General features: G+C 46.1%; 1 protein-coding gene across 1 annotated transcript in view; it reads left to right on the forward strand.

Annotated features, from left to right (window-relative positions):
• Positions 1-17,725, forward strand: part of LOC142311638 (beta-1,4 N-acetylgalactosaminyltransferase 2-like) — a 204,628-nt gene that overhangs the window by 92,269 nt on the left and 94,634 nt on the right. Inside the window, exon 3 of the mRNA XM_075350206.1 lies at positions 13,613-13,713. Within this exon, the coding sequence (XP_075206321.1) occupies positions 13,613-13,713 (101 nt within the window). The remainder of the gene's footprint in view (positions 1-13,612; positions 13,714-17,725) is intronic.

Genomic DNA, 17,725 nt, shown 5'->3' on the forward strand with positions numbered 1-17,725 from the left:
CTGGGCCCCGGGATCACCAACCTCTACCCACGGAGGGGCAACACAACAACTTGCTGCTCCATACCATCACTCCCGGGATCCCCATACAGAGCAGCGGTGGTGTCAACAAATCACCACAACCGTGGGTGGCGTCACGGACAATAAACTATATTCCAAAACCCAATCCCCTTTCACTCACGGGCGAGGAGCGACACTCGAGACCCCCCGGGATCCAGCCCACTGCTCGAACCACCACAGAGCAGCAGCCGCCGGACCCGAGCAGTGGGGTGAGCGCAGTGCTGACACCCTCCTCCCCGCCCGCGACACATGCTGTGGGGCTGTTTCTCATCCAAGGGGCCTGGCCATCTGGTCCGCATCCGTGGAAAGATGGATAGCACGGCCTACCTGGAGATTTTGGCCAAGAACCTCCGCTCCTCCATCAAGGATCTTAAGATGGGTCATCATTTCATCTTCCAACAAGACAACGACCCAAAGCACACAGCCAAGAAAACCAAGGCCTGGTTCAAGAGGGAAAAAAATCAAAGTGTTGCAGTGGCCTAGTCAGTCTCCTGACTAGAGTTGAGCGCGGTTCGCGGTTCGAGGTTCGCCAGTTCTAGGCTCGAGTGATTTTGGGGCCTGTTCTAGATCGAACTAGAACTCGAGCTTTTTGCAAAAGCTCGATAGTTCTAGAAACGTTCGAGAACGGTTCTAGCAGCAAAAAAACAGCTAATTACTAGCTTGGTTTCCGCTGTAATAGTGTAAGTCACTATGTGAATCACACTATTATGACATTTCAGTGTATAGTGTGCGTGAACAGCGCCTTCAGATCACTGCTGTTTCTATAATGGCGATCGCCATTTTTTTTTTTTTTTCCTTGTCTTCCATCCCTAAGCGCACGCGTGTAGTGGGGCGGGCCAGCATGTCAGCCAATCCCAGACACACACACAGCTAAAAAAAAAAAAAAAAAAAAACCAAGGAGAAAAATTGTAGGAAAAATACCCTGACTATAAATAAAAAAATTGCAAGTGCTTAATAACAGGGTACTTAGTATATACATTTTTGCAAAAAGGTAAGAAGCTGTCTCACCTCGTCACGGTGTACCCATCTGAGACAGTCCCTAACCTACTAAAGTTAAAAACATATTCTGTACCTGACTTGTGTCATGTCCAAACTTCAATATGAATGGTAAAGTGGTCAGCTGGGTCCCAGATTAAATACACAGCAAAAAGTGAGAAGCAGGTCATTGTTCAGCCTCAGTATCAGGAGGGCTGCACCCCCAACTTGCATTAAAGCAAGATAACAGACAAAAACCACAAAAAAACTGAGCTGTAACAAATGTTCAATAAACATGCAACATTACAAGCATGTGAATTGCAGCCTCAAGACTAGAAAAAAAACAAGGAGAAAAATTGTAGGAAAAATACCCTGACTATAAATAAATAAATTGCAAGTGCTTAATAACAGGGTACTTAGTATATACATTTTTGCAAAAAGGTAAGAAGCTGTCTGACCTCGTCACGGTGTACCCATCTGAGACAGTCCCTAACCTACTAAAGTTAAAAACATATTCTGTACCTGACTTGTGTCATGTCCAAACTTCAATATGAATGGTAAAGTGGTCAGCTGGGTCCCAGATTAAATACACAGCAAAAAGTGAGAAGCAGGTCATTGTTCAGCCTCAGTATCAGGAGGGCTGCACCCCCAACTTGCATTAAAGCAAGATAACAGACAAAAATCCCAAAAAAAACTGAGCTGTAACAAATGTTCAATAAACATGCAACATTACAAGCATGTGAATTGCAGCCTCAAGACTAGAAAAAAACCAAGGAGAAAAATTGTAGGAAAAATACCCTGACTATAAATAAATAAATTGCAAGTGCTTAATAACAGGGTACTTAGTATATACATTTTTGCAAAAAGGTAAGAAGCTGTCTCACCTCGTCACGGTGTACCCATCTGAGACAGTCCCTAACCTACTAAAGTTAAAAACATATTCTGTACCTGACTTGTGTCATGTCCAAACTTCAATATGAATGGTAAAGTGGTCAGCTGGGTCCCAGATTAAATACACAGCAAAAAGTGAGAAGCAGGTCATTGTTCAGCCTCAGTATCAGGAGGGCTGCACCCCCAACTTGCATTAAAGCAAGATAACAGACAAAAATCACAAAAAAACTGAGCTGTAACAAATTTTCAATAAACATGCAACATTACAAGCATGTGAATTGCAGCCTCAAGACTAGAAAAAAACCAAGGAGAAAAATTGTAGGAAAAATACCCTGACTATAAATAAATAAATTGCAAGTGCTTAATAACAGGGTACTTAGTATATACATTTTTGCAAAAAGGTAAGAAGCTGTCTCACCTCGTCACGGTGTACCCATCTGAGACAGTCCCTAACCTACTAAAGTTAAAAACATATTCTGTACCTGACTTGTGTCATGTCCAAACTTCAATATGAATGGTAAAGTGGTCAGCTGGGTCCCAGATTAAATACACAGCAAAAAGTGAGAAGCAGGTCATTGTTCAGCCTCAGTATCAGGAGGGCTGCACCCCCAACTTGCATTAAAGCAAGATAACAGACAAAAATCACAAAAAAACTGAGCTGTAACAAATGTTCAATAAACATGCAACATTACAAGCATGTGAATTGCAGCCTGAAGACTAGAAAAAAACCAAGGAGAAAAATTGTAGGAAAAATACCCTGACTATAAATAAATAAATTGCAAGTGCTTAATAACAGGGTACTTAGTATATACATTTTTGCAAAAAGGTAAGAAGCTGTCTCACCTCTGAGACAGTCCCTAACCTACTAAAGTTAAAAACATATTCTGTACCTGACTTGTGTCATGTCCAAACTTCATGACACAACTTTAATGCAAGTTGGGGGTGCAGCCCTCCTGATACTGAGGCTGAACAATGACCTGCTTCTCACTTTTTGCTGTGTATTTAATCTGGGACCCAGCTGACCACTTTACCATTCATATTGAAGTTTGGACATGACACAAGTCAGGTACAGAATATGTTTTTAACTTTAGTAGGTTAGGGACTGTCTCAGATGGGTACACCGTGACGAGGTGAGACAGCTTCTTACCTTTTTGCAAAAATGTACATACTAAGTACCCTGTTATTAAGCACTTGCAATTTATTTATTTATAGTCAGGGTATTTTTCCTACAATTTTTCTCCTTGGTTTTTTTCTAGTCTTGAGGCTGCAATTCACATGCTTGTAATGTTGCATGTTTATTGAACATTTGTTACAGCTCAGTTTTTTGTGATTTTTGTCTGTTATCTTGCTTTAATGCAAGTTGGGGGTGCAGCCCTCCTGATACTGAGGCTGAACAATGACCTGCTTCTCACTTTTTGCTGTGTATTTAATCTGGGACCCAGCTGACCACTTTACCATTCATATTGAAGTTTGGACATGACACAAGTCAGGTACAGAATATGTTTTTAACTTTAGTAGGTTAGGGACTGTCTCAGATGGGTACACCGTGACGAGGTGAGACAGCTTCTTACATTTTTGCAAAAATGTATATACTAAGTACCCTGTTATTAAGCACTTGCAATTTATTTATTTATAGTCAGGGTATTTTTCCTACAATTTTTCTCCTTGGTTTTTTTCTAGTCTTGAGGCTGCAATTCACATGCTTGTAATGTTGCATGTTTATTGAACATTTGTTACAGCTCAGTTTTTTTGTGATACACACACAGCTAAGTGGACTTTTAGCCAGAGAAGCAACGGCATGTGTGATAGGATGTCCATGTCACATGTCCCTGCATTATAAAATCGGACATTTTCCTCCAGGACGCCATTATCTCTTCTGCGTCTTTGGTGTCAGACATCACTGTCGCAGGTCCGTCCTTTGTCCTATCGCTGATACAGCTGTATGCGCTCCATACACAGCGCTGGACAGCTTAGGGAGAGCACTTTCTAGCAGTCCTTTTAAGGGCTCAAACCGGCAGGGTCAGAGCCATAGGTGACAGGTCCTGAAAACAGCGACAGCGTCTGTGTAGCCAAGGTCAGGGATTTCCTCCCTGCATTTCCCTATTAGGAGGGAATAGAAAGGCAGGCTTCCTTTCCTCTACCCAGAGCCCCACAATCCTGGCACTGTACCCTCCTGTCCTCTGCACACTCCAACTCATTATAACTAAGCCATTATACTAGCAAACACTCAGTGTACCTAGTGGCATCCTAAACGTGGCTATTGGACTTTGCTATAGTCCCACTAGTGCAAAGACATTTGCAGAGCACGTCTGCCTGCATTGCACACTCCAACTCATTATAACTAAGCCATTATACTAGCAAACACTCAGTGTACCTAGTGGCATCCTAAACGTGGCTATTGGACTTTTGTCTAGTCACACTAGTGCAAAGACATTGGCAGCACGTCTGCCTGCATTGCACACTCCAACTCATTATAACTAAGCCATTATACTAGCAAACACTCAGTGTACCTAGTGGCATCCTAAACGTGGCTATTGGACTTTGCTATAGTCCCACTAGTGCAAAGACATTTGCAGAGCACGTCTGCCTGCATTGCACACTCAAACTCATTATAACTAAGCCATTATACTAGCAAACACTCAGTGTACCTAGTGGCATCCTAAACGTGGCTATTGGACTTTGCTATAGTCCCACTAGTGCAAAGACATTTGCAGAGCACGTCTGCCTGCATTGCACACTCCAACTCATTATAACTAAGCCATTATACAAGCAAACACTCAGTGTACCTAGTGGCATCCTAAACGTGGCTATTGGACTTTGCTATAGTCCCACTAGTGCAAAGACATTTGCAGAGCACGTCTGCCTGCATTGCACACTCCAACTCATTATAACTAAGCCATTATACTAGCAAACACTCAGTGTACCTAGTGGCATCCTAAACGTGGCTATTGGACTTTGCTATAGTCACACTAGTGCAAAGACATTTGCAGCACCTCTACCTGCATTGCACACTCCAACTCATTATAACTAAGCCATTATACTAGCAAACACTCAGTGTACCTAGTGGCATCCTAAACGTGGCTATTGGACTTTGCTATAGTCACACTAGTGCAAAGACATTTGCAGCACCTCTACCTGCATTGCACACTCCAACTCATTATAACTAAGCCATTATACTAGCAAACACTCAGTGTACCTAGTGGCATCCTAAACGTGGCTATTGGACTTTGCTATAGTCACACTAGTGCAAAGACATTTGCAGCACCTCTACCTGCATTGCACACTCCAACTCATTATAACTAAGCCATTATACTAGCAAACACTCAGTGTACCTAGTGGCATCCTAAACGTGGCTATTGGACTTTGCTATAGTCACACTAGTGCAAAGACATTTGCAGAGCACGTCTGCCTGCATTGCACACTCCAACTCATTATAACTAAGCCATTATACTAGCAAACACTCAGTGTACCTAGTGGCATCCTAAACGTGGCTATTGGACTTTGTTATAGTCCCACTAGTGCAAAGACATTTGCAGATCACGTCTGCCTGCATTGCACACTCCAACTCATTATAACTAAGCCATTATACTAGCAAACACTCAGTGTACCTAGTGGCATCCTAAACGTGGCTATTGGACTTTGCTATAGTCACACTAGTGCAAAGACATTTGCAGAGCACATCTGCCTGCATTGCACACTCCAACTCATTATAACTAAGCCATTATACTAGCAAACACTCAGTGTACCTAGTGGCATCCTAAACGTGGCTATTGGACTTTGCTATATTCCCACTAGTGCAAAGACATTTGCAGAGCACGTCTGCCTGCATTGCACACTCAAACTCATTATAACTAAGCCATTATACTAGCAAACACTCAGTGTACCTAGTGGCATCCTAAACGTGGCTATTGGACTTTGCTATAGTCCCACTAGTGCAAAGACATTTGCAGAGCACGTCTGCCTGCATTGCACACTCCAACTCATTATAACTAAGCCATTATACTAGCAAACACTCAGTGTACCTAGTGGCATCCTAAACGTGGCTATTGGACTTTGCTATAGTCCCACTAGTGCAAAGACATTTGCAGAGCACGTCTGCCTGCATTGCACACTCCAACTCATTATAACTAAGCCATTATACTAGCAAACACTCAGTGTACCTAGTGGCATCCTAAACGTGGCTATTGGACTTTGCTATAGTCACACTAGTGCAAAGACATTTGCAGAGCACGTCTGCCTGCATTGCACACTTCAACTCATTATAACTAAGCCATTATACTAGCAATTTTTGCTGCCAGTTTAAGGGCCGTAGTTGCATTGTCAGGGATATTTATTCTTTATTATTCTGCTGTTAATAAAGCTAGACCACCTCTGCAATCTACACCACCTCTCAATTTTTACTACCACATTTTCAGTCCACAATCTTGTCGCAATCAACATGAGTGGCAAAATGACAGATGCTGGTGGAAAGGGGAAGAGGCGTGGTGGAAAAGGCAAAAAAGGTTTTGTCCGTGGGGAAGGTGTCAAAGCTCCATTATCATCTGCTGAAGATAGACCATCTACCAGCAAAAGTAAGATGTCTACTACTTACCGTGGACAATCCGATGTGCTCCCTTTTTTACGGACACGAACAACAGGAACAAAGGTAGATGATGGGCAAGAAAGGAAAATGCTTGAATGGATCTCAAGTGGTCCAACAAGTGCCCTCTCAGCCACTTCAAGTACCGCATCCAAAAAACACCAGTCCTCTGAGTTGTCATCCCAATCAAACTTGATTTCTCCCAGCTCTGAAGTCTCCATCAGCCCTGCACAGTATGGTGGAACTGAGATGGCTGAGTCTGCAGAGCTGTTCAGTCACACTATAGCCTGGGAATCAGAGGTCTGCTCCCAAGCTACAGTGAGTACAGAACAGGAAATGGTCTGCAGTGATGCCCAGAACCTTTGTGACTCTGATTCAGGCCGTGAGGACCAAGTTTCGGAGCATAATGTTGACCCTTTGTCACAAACTGTAACACCTGTGGTTATAGACAATGAGGAACATACTGATGAAGATGAGACTCAGATACCTGATTGGGATGACAACTTAAATATTCGGTCAGGGCAAGAAGAGGCTCGGTCTGAGGGGGAGGGGAGTGCAAATACAACAATTGATGATGAAGTTCTAGATCCCACCTACTGTCAACCCACAGTCAGGCACTCGAGGAGGTCAACAGAGGTGGTGGAGGAGGATGCAACTGATGACGAAGTTACCTTGCGCCTTCCTGGACAGAGTCGGAGTACTGGTAGCACGTCTACAACTGCATCCTCGGCCACCACTCTGCCTCTGAGCATTATTCGGTGTGGATCAACAGGTCGCATGGCCTCTAAGCCTTGCCTAGCCTGGTCCTTTTTTGACATAGAAAAAGATCGCCCAAATTATGTGATCTTTAAAATTTGTCATGGTTCTCTTAGTAGAGGTCAAAACCTCAGCAGTTTGACAACTTCTTCCATGAATCGTCACATGAATAAATATCATATGGCACGGTGGGAAGCTCACCGTGCTGCAATGCGGCCTAGCGGAGCGAACCATCCACCGCCTGCCCCTTCCAGTGCATCCACGCGCTCGTCAACTTCTAGGACTGTGGGGACAGCTGTCACACCTGTTTTTCCACCCACAACTTCCACCACTGTAACCGCAACAGGCAGTTTGCTTGGTAGGTCGTCAGTTGTTTTGGAAGGGGAAACAAGTGAGTGTGTACAGCTCTCTCAGACATCGATAGCACCAACTTTGGATGAAGGCAACATCATGTCTCCGCCTGCACTTTCCTCACAAACCTGCATTTTTCCAGGGACACCCTACTCAACACCGTCTACACACAGCAGCCAGATCTCTGTCCCTCAGATGTGGACAAATAAAAGGCCATTTCCTTCGACCCATGACAAAGCTAAGAGGTTGACTCTATCCCTCTGTAAGCTGTTGGCTACAGAAATGCTGCCTTTCCGCCTAGTGGACACACAGGATTTTAGAGACCTTATGTCTGTCGCTGTGCCCCAGTACCAGATGCCTAGTCACCACTACTTCTCTAAGAAAGGTGTGCCCGCGCTACACCAGCATGTCGCACACAACATCACCGCTTCCTTGAGAAACTCTGTGTGTGAACGGGTGCATTTCACCACTGATACTTGGACCAGTAAGCATGGACAGGGACATTACATGTCGCTGACTGGGCAGTGGGTAACTATGGTGATAGATGGTGAAGGGTCTGCTGCACAAGTCTTGCCGTCCCCACGACTTGTGTGTCAATCCTCTGTCTGTCCAAGTTCCGCCACTGCTTCTGCATCCTCCACCTCATCTGGGTCCTCCACCTCCGCCCCAAGCCTGCCTGGTCAGGCCACCAGCGTTCTCACTGCGCAGAAGGAATCACGCACCCCTCATTACTATGCTGGCAGCAGAGCGCAACGGCATCAGGCGGTCTTTAGCTTGACATGTCTTGGGAATAAGAGTCACACAGCTGAGGAGTTGTGGTCAGCTCTGCGGTCCGAGTTTAATAAATGGTTGTCTCCACTCAACCTGCAGCCTGGTAAGGCCGTGTGCGACAATGCTGCAAACCTGGGTGTGGCCCTTCGCCTGGGCAAGGTGACACACGTACCTTGTATGGCTCACGTGTTGAACCTTGTCGTGCAGCAATTTTTAACACAGTATCCCGGCCTAGATGGCCTTCTGAACAGGGCACGAAAACTGTCTGCTCACTTCCGCCGTTCAAGCGCCGCAGCTGAGCGACTTGCATCGCTCAAGAAGTCTTTCGGCCTGCCGGTTCATCGCCTGAAATGCGATGTGGCGACACGCTGGAATTCAACTCTCCACATGTTACAGCGACTGGCAGCACCGCCGTGCCCTGGTGCAATACGTCATGACATATAGCCTGGGCCAACGAGATGCAGAGGTGGGGCAGATCACCCTGATGGAGTGGTCTCAGATCAAGGACCTATGCACCCTTCTGCACAGTTTCGACATGGCGATGAATATGTTTAGCGCTGACAATGCCATTATCAGCATGACGATTCCAGTCATTTACATGCTGGAACACACGCTAAACACTATTCGGAGTCAGGGGGTGGGACAACAGGAAGGGGATGAACTACAGGAGGATTCATATGCGCAAGACACAACAACATCACCAAGGTCCAGACGTTCATCATCACCAAGGCGCCAGGCATGGGAGCATGGGGGACAGGGATCAACAAGGGCGCATGGTAGCAGGCGAGATGTTGAGGAAGGTGCAGGAGGACATGAAGAAATGGAGGACGAACTGTCCATGGACATGGAAGACTCAGCAGATGAGGGAGACCTTGGTCAAATTTCAGTTGAAAGAGGTTGGGGGGAGATGTCAGAGGAAGAAAGAACGGTTAGCACCTCTATGCCACAAACACAGCGTGGACTTGGTCCGCATGGCTGCGCAAGACACATGAGTGCCTTCTTGTTGCACTACCTCCAACATGACCCTCGTATTGTCAAAATTAGAAGTGATGATGACTACTGGCTTGCCACACTATTAGATCCCCGGTACAAGTCCAAATTTTGTGACATAATTCCAGCCATAGAAAGGGACGCACGTATGCAGGAGTATCAGCAGAAGCTGTTACTCGATCTTAGATCCGCTTTTCCACCAAACAACCGTGCAGGTGCAGGGAGTGAATCTCCCAGTTGTAACTTGACAAACATGGGACGGTCTCGTCATCTTCAACAGTCTACACGTACCAGTTGGACCGTATCTGGTGCTGGTAACAGCAATTTTATGGAATCTTTTCATAATTTTTTTAGACCCTCCTTTGCAAGGCCACCAGAGACAACAAGTCTGACACATAGTCAACGGCTGGAGAGGATGATACAGGAGTATCTCTAAATGAACATCGATGCCATGACTTTGCAAATGGAGCCTTGCTCCTTTTGGGCTTCAAACCTAGAAAAATGGCCAGAGCTCTCAACTTACGCCTTGGAGATTTTGTCGTGTCCAGCTGCCAGCGTTGTCTCTGAACGTGTCTTCAGTGCTGCTGGGTGTGTGCTGACAGATAAGCGCACGCGTCTGTCCAGTGACAATGTGGACAGACTGACGTTCATCAAAATGAACAAGTCATGGATCCAGAAGGAATTTACAACCCCTGTGTCATCCTGGGGAGAGTAAATGCTTGTGGATTTGGAATGTGCTTGATGCAAATCTAGCTGTGAAGTGTACAACTAGGGCACAAGTGCTGCCACTGAATGGGTGGGTGTGTGTGGGGCACAATTTTTGGAAAAAAAGGGAGACTCCGCTTGGAGTAACCCTTGCTTACATTGTTTTTAAAAGAAGCCAAGATGAACAAGTCATGGTTCAGCAAAGACTTTATCTACCTACCCCGGTGTCATGCTGGGGACGGTTAATTATGGCGTATTTTTGAATGTGCTTGATGCAAATCAAAACATCCTGTTTGCAACTAGGGCCCAAGTGCTGCCACTGATGGGGTGGGTGTCTGTGTGGCCCAATTTTTGGAAAAAAGGGAGACTCCGCTTGGAGTAACCCTTGCTTGCTGTGTTTTTAAAAGAAGCCAAGATGAACAGAGCTGGGATCAGGAAAGACTTTGCTACCTACCCTGGTGTCATCATGGGGACGGTTAATTATGGCGTATTTTTGAATGTTCTTGATGCAAATCTAGCTGTGGAGTGTACAACTAGGGCACAAGTGCTGCCACTGAATGGGTGGGTGTGTGTGGGGCACAATTTTTGGAAAAAAAGGGAGACTCCGCTTGGAGTAACCCTTGCTTGCTGTGTTTTTAAAAGAAGCCAAGATGAACAGAGCTGGGATCAGGAAAGACTTTGCTACCTACCCTGGTGTCATCCTGGGGACGGTTAATTATGGCGTATTTTTGAATGTGCTTGATGCAAATCTAGCTGTGGAGTGTACAACTAGGGCACAAGTGCTGCCACTGAATGGGTGGGTGTGTGTGGGGCACAATTTTTGGAAAAAAAGGGAGACTCCGCTTGGAGTAACCCTTGCTTACATTGTTTTTAAAAGAAGCCAAGATGAACAAGTCATGGTTCAGCAAAGACTTTATCTACCTACCCCGGTGTCATGCTGGGGACGGTTAATTATGGCGTATTTTTGAATGTGCTTGATGCAAATCTAGCTGTGAAGTGTACAACTGGGGCACAAGTGCTGCCGCTGAATGGGTGGGGGTGTGTGTGGGGCCCAATTTTTGGAAAAAAGGGAGACTCCGCTTGGAGTCACCTTGCGGTGTTTTACATGACTTTAGAAGGGCGTGCCATGCCTATATCTGTGTCTCCTCCTCTTTTTCCTTGTCCAGCTCTTTTGTTTTTGCATAAGTATATGTCCTTGTCACTTTCCCATGTGTTTGTGTTGTGTTGTGAGTTGTTTGTGACCTTTTGGACACCTTTGAGGGTGTTTTCTAGGTGTTTTTATGTGTTTGTGATTGCCTGCCATTGTTTCCTATGCAGTTCGAGTTCGGTTTGTCGAACGTTCGACGAGCCGAACTCGAACGGGACGTCCGTTCAGCGAACCGACCTCGAGCCGAACCGGGACCGGTTCGCTCATCTCTACTCCTGACCTTAACCCAATTGAAAACTTGTGGAAGGAGCTCAAGATTAAAGTCCACATGAGACACCCAAAGAACCTAGATAACTTGGAGAAGATCTGCATGGAGGAGTGGGCCAAGATAACTCCAGAGACCTGTGCCGGCCTAATCAGGTCTTATAAAAGATGATTATTAGCTGTAATTGCAAACAAGGGTTATTCCACAAAATATTAAACCTAGGGGTTGAATAATAATTGACCCACACTTTTATGTTGAAAATTTATTAAAATATAACTGAGCAACATAACTTGTTGGTTTGTAAGATTTATGCATCTGTTAATAAATCCTGCTCTTGTTTGAAGTTTGCAGGCTCTAACTTATTTGCATCTTATCAAACCTGCTAAATCTGCAGGGGGTTGAATACTACTTGTAGGCACTGTATGTGCTTCTTTTCTTCCCATAAAAAAGCATGGTTTGGCAGGAAAAATGCAGCAGAAAAATCACAAGTGTGTTTGCGTTTGTGCATTTTATCATATGTCTTTTTCCTGCTTCTTTTTGTGCTTTTTTTTAGTAATGGCGATCGCAGGGGTTCAGGCGCTGTACGTCCACGCTCTCCACCGGGTCTCTGGCTGATGTTACAGCCAGGACCCGGCTCTCACCAACCAGAGTGAAGCCCGCACTGCTCACGTAAGTTTAACCCCCCTAAATGCTGCAATTAGTGCAATCACAGCATTCAGAAGGCAGGTGTGATGACGAGAACCCAGGTGAAATAAGACACCAAATCACTAGGTGTTTCCAGGCACAATAGTGGAGTGGATCTGTCGGGTTTGTGCACTAGGTGTCGCTATACACACCTAGTGAGGGGCAGTCAAACAAGCCAGGGGTCAAAAGCCAGGATATAACATAAATAACAAAAGGAGCAAGCAAAGTCACAGTAAGGGGACGAGCCGGGGTCGGTAAGCAGAGAGGTCACGTAAGTACAAGGGAGCGAGCAGAGCCGAGGTCAGGGAGTCAGGTTATCAAGTCAGTAGGTATTTAGATGGGAGGGGAACAGCAGAACTCGGTAGCGGGACAAGATCGCGTCAGACACTTACGGGAACCAGAGACGTGCACTGCAAAACATGACCTACCACTGGCGGAGTTCCGAGTAAAAAAGCTCCCAGATAAAGTGGAGCAATCAGCTGGAACGAGGCTCTGAAGAACAGACCCCTCCCACACCCCACAGGACTAGATTAGGAACCGGGGAAAAATATGAAGCCCAGCACAGGCTCTGCAGGAGAGCAGAAACATGACAGCAGGGAGAGCAATCACTTACCTCTCCCTGGCGATTGGGTCCCTGTATTTGTAATGTGATCACAGGGACCCAGTCACTGCTATGGTAACCATGGTCACCATAACGACCCCGGGTTATTGAGCTACGGAGAGCCTCAAACATCATGCTGTATGCACGGTGTGTGAGGCAAAGTGCTGTGTTATAATCGCCTGTAGTGATAAAGCATTGCAGGGGATTATAGAAACGCAGAAAATAAATGCAGAAACAATTGACATGCTGCTTTTTTCAGTAACAAAATCTTTAAGGAAAAAAGAAGCAGCGTGTGCACAACAAGTCAGGATTCTCATAGACTTTGCTGAGATACTTTTTCCTTGCTTTTATGGATTAAAAAAGCAAGGAAAAATGCATGAAAAAATGCCAAAAAAAGCCACATGGGCATAAACCCTTACTGAGACACATTTGGGCATTGACTAAGGACCACATTGGTCAAAAACATGTTGCCTTTTGTTTTTATTCCGCCTGCTCTGTACCTACTGTGCTTTTTTATTATATATATTTTAAGGGAGATTTAATAAATTGACTTATTTTAATATTACTGTACTTGGATGAAATTTGTGCCTGTCCTTTTTAACCATTTTTTCTCTATTTCATTTGGAGTCGTCTGACCGAGCACCACACAGGTGAGCTGACTACATTTCTCATTAATTGATTTCAAATGTTTTCCTCCTGAAACCGTACCCTACATTCTCATAGGTTGTGAGCCATACTGCAGCACAGCCCTTTTCACCGTTCATGGTGTAGAGGATTAACTGATTGTGCATTTATAGGAGGCAGCAATTTAATAATATGCTATATATGCTTTTTTCACAGGGAACAGACTGAAAAGATTTTAATTGCACCTCCAAATTCACCTTTAAGATACCCCACACATGGAGTCCAAGTTTCCCCACTCAACACAATTAACGTGCCAGGTGACACTTCAGTATAAACTAAAATACATTGGGTCATGTTTGATGCGTTCTAGTTTGATCTTTTATCCTTTATGTACCAGTCTATTGTCCATTGTGATATAAACCATCATGCTATTAGGACCAGAACATTATCGCCTGGGGGCTCAGTTTGTCTGACACCCAGTCCCTTTCTTTTTTCCTTATTGTAAGCACATTGTGAGGCCCTCTCTACTGAACTCTATTGAAGTTGCAAAAATAGCCAACTTTCTCCTTCGAGCACTAGCCCAGAATGTTTTTTTCACCATTGGGAGTGGTGCTTTTAAAGTATATACCCTGCCCCTAGTAATATACTCCCCCTCCAGTGTCTTCACCTTTTACCAATTCCACTCCCATCCTGTTGTACCATCTTTTTCTCGCAACTTCTGACTTTCTAGAAGGTCAAAAGCTCTTGTGCTGCCCCTGCAGCAGTCGAACTGCTTGGATTCGGGGTCGCTGTGGCTCGAGGGTCTCTGGACCCGGGGGCTTCCGGACACTTTGAAATGTAAAGGGGAAATATTTACAAGGGAGAGTTCATGATGCCACCCGTGGTTTGCGGTAAGGGGAGTACCGCCGCTGCCGATGGGAGTACCCGGGGGAGATGGAGCGGGGCAGCCAGAAGATGTTCCCTCAACGGGTAGGGGAGACCCCGGGACTCTAGAGAATAGGTGGAGGCTGGTGTGGTGCAGGCTGTGTGGGCAGGCAGGACGCAGGGAGAGCAGTGCACTCACTCAGACTATGTGGATGTTGGTGCAACCATCAAGCAGACTCTGACACAGAAGTAAACTAAGTCTCTGGGTGCCGCTGCCACTGTGAGGAGCTCGTCCGGGAATCCGTCCTCGCTGGTATTGTTAGTGGTCTGGAGCCTACCTCCATGCACAATTGTAGAAGATCCTAAGTGACCTTTCGGCCTGAAGCTGTCAGGGTTCCGCTCCCTATATTAGAATAGTGGAGCTATGCTCTCGATGGCTGACACTTGGGATTTCTGTAGGCCGCATAAGCTGGAAAGCCCTATCTTCCTCGTTGTGTTGGTGCCTTCGATCTCTGAGCTCTTGGGGAAAGTTCATAAAGAGACTATCCTCTACAGGTGAATTACGAGGTTGCGTGAAGCTACTCCCTCATCTAGGGTCCTGTACCCTGCCATGCTTGGTACTGGTCTGGTTACTGGACTTTCCGGTGCCGACCGTTCTCCAAAACTAAGACTGGGCACCCTTCTCCAATACTCTGCGATCGGGTCTCCGATTCCTCCGGTCCTAGACCACCGTCTGCGACCTAACCAACGTCACCCAGGGAGCTACAACTCCCTCAGCTCCTCCCTCTCTGAGGGCTACTACTCAACTGACTATGTCCCTCCCGCCAGTCTGCCTGACTCCTACGCGGGTGGACCTTTTCTAGCTAGACCACCCACTGGTGTGCCTGACAGGGTGTGGTGTGAGGTGTGGTTAGGATTTGAGTGCTGATGGAGAAATACCAGTAGTTAGAAATCCAGAACCATGGAGGGTGAGTTCTGCACCATAAGAGAAAGGAGTGCAGTTCCCTGTGACACCCTGATAAGGTCAGGGGCGTCATACTCTCATTGCAACTCTGAGAGCCAGAAGGAGGCTCTCGTAGACTCGTATTGAAGAGTGACCTCTGGCTCGCTCCATGAAACACTAGAGTGAGCCGCAGGTCACAAACTGCTAGAGACCTAGGAGAGCGGCGTGATAGAAGATGTAGATGCCAGATATTAATTTATGAGTAGGGTCAGAAACCTTAGATTAAAAGCACCACTCCACTGGTAAAATAAAAAAAATGCTGGAGTGGGGCTTTTTAAACATAGAGAGAGAGATACAGATGCATGCAAAGCTGCGCCTTTTAGGTTGAATAGGATTACTAAATAGCTATCAAGAGTCACGTCTGTATCTCTGATCCTGTAAGAAAGCCACAACAAAATATTTGCAATTGGAGTTTGTCATTTGTCAATACGTAAAACCCTTAGTGAAGATGGAACCTGTCTTTGTCTGTCCAAAGCCACGAGTTTTAGCATACTGACTGGTATGTGATGCCCTGGCCTATCAGGTCATCGCAGGGTATTGTGCAATCTGCCCTTCTGCACAGTATCCAATCCTCCTTGGTTACGGGTCCTGGTCCTTTGATGTTGCTAAGAGCTTAGCCAGTCAAAATCCTAGAAACACTTTACACCATACCCACCAGACACACCATTGGGGGCCTGAAGGGAATAGGGCCGCCCACTTGGAGGGTTGGTAGGGGAAAGTGAGAAAGTGAAGGGGAACCGAAAAAGGAGTGGAAAGATTAGGAGATTGAGTTGTGACTCTCTGAGATGGAGAGGTCACCGGTGAGGAGCAGGGCTCCTTGAGTACTAGGTGGCAGACGTTGGTCTGGGCCTGGTAGGAGCTGAAACCCTGGTCTCAGGGAATTGTATGAAGGGGCACGGATTGCCGAGGAGGGCAGCCGGCGGCCTTGAGCCATCTCCAGGCAGGGGCCAAGGCACGACGGGGTACGCGGACCCTAGGCTGGGAAGTAGCTTCAAGCGTCCTGGTAGTTTACCCGACGGGGGTGAAGCCTTCAAGATTTATCCCTCACCCACTCCAAAATCGGGGTACTAGCGCACCGATGGGATAGGACTTTCCCAAGCACAGTCCAGAAAATCCCGAGCGTGAACCTTGAGAGCAAGCTCACTCCATTAGCTATACGGGTGAGCGGCACCCGACTAGTTCCACACTAGTTCCAAACCGTGAACAAGGTGCCATGGAAAAGGCCACAGGCTAACAAGCAACACCAAGGGCACAGACCCAAGCGTGCTCCCTCCTGGCTGCAGCGGTGCTCAGAATTCTGGTTTACAAGCTGTCGGTGTCAGAAACCTTTCCTTCTCCCAACTGCACCCCACTCCTGCACTACCAAAACCGGGCCCCGGGGCACAAACCCCCTACCGACGGAGGGGTTAAACATCTTGCTGCCGCACCATCGCCACCGGGCAACAGCCAACAGGTGCGGTGGTATCTCATCTTACCACGCGTCACGAACTTCTAACTCCCCTGTACACACTCCCCTTTTCAACCTCGAGTGTCCGCACGAACCCCCGGGTCCAGAGACCCCTCGAGCCACTGTGGTTGCGGATCCGAGCGGCTCGGCCACTGGCACGGGGGTGGTACAGGTTCATGACGCTGATAGATACCCAGTATTTGTCAGCTTCTGTTATCAGTCATTACATTACTAAGACTTTAGGCTGTGGTAAAGGTCTTGGACAGATTGAAATGTTGGCTGTCATTGCTATATATTTCACATGCTCACAATTAAATGACACACTCCATATGCAAATATCATCATGCTGTAGTTTTATTCCTTACCATTATTATTGCACTATTCCAATAATAGCAAAACAAGACTATCCACTAGTGCCGACCATACCTTATCTGTTCTAATGCTGATCCCAGTCCTATAGTTATTACCAGGAGCATGCCTGGAAAATTTCAAGTTACATTAGGAATATTGGAAAGACTGTGTGAAACTACAACATTGACTAAAGGCCCTGTCACACACAGAGATAAATCTGCGGCAGATCTGTGGTTGCAGTGAAATTGTGGACAATCAGTGCCAGGTTTGTAGCTGTGTACAAATTGAACAATATATCCATGATTTCACTGCAACCACAGATCTGCCAAAGATTTATCTCTGTGTGTGACAGGGCCTTTAGGCTTGGATAATTGTAAGGGAATGCTGAAAGAGTGTGATTGATGGAGGCTCCTTGAAGAGGTTGTCTACTACTTTGACAACTCCTTACATTCCCCATGTATGCCCCCATAAAAATAGGAAGGCTTATACTCCCCTCCGGTGCCAGCTAGGTTCCAGTGATGTTGTAACTTGCACATTATGACATACGAGCACCATGACCAATCAGCACTAGCTTCCTTCTCCCCATCTTTGGAAGTAATTAACAGGAAGTGAGTAGCAGCTGCAGTGCCCACCTCCTGTTAATTACTTAACTGTCTGGAGAAAG

The sequence above is a fragment of the Anomaloglossus baeobatrachus genome, chromosome 5 (genome assembly GCF_048569485.1).
Source record: "Anomaloglossus baeobatrachus isolate aAnoBae1 chromosome 5, aAnoBae1.hap1, whole genome shotgun sequence".
In the NCBI taxonomy this organism is placed as follows: Eukaryota; Metazoa; Chordata; class Amphibia; order Anura; family Aromobatidae; genus Anomaloglossus; species Anomaloglossus baeobatrachus.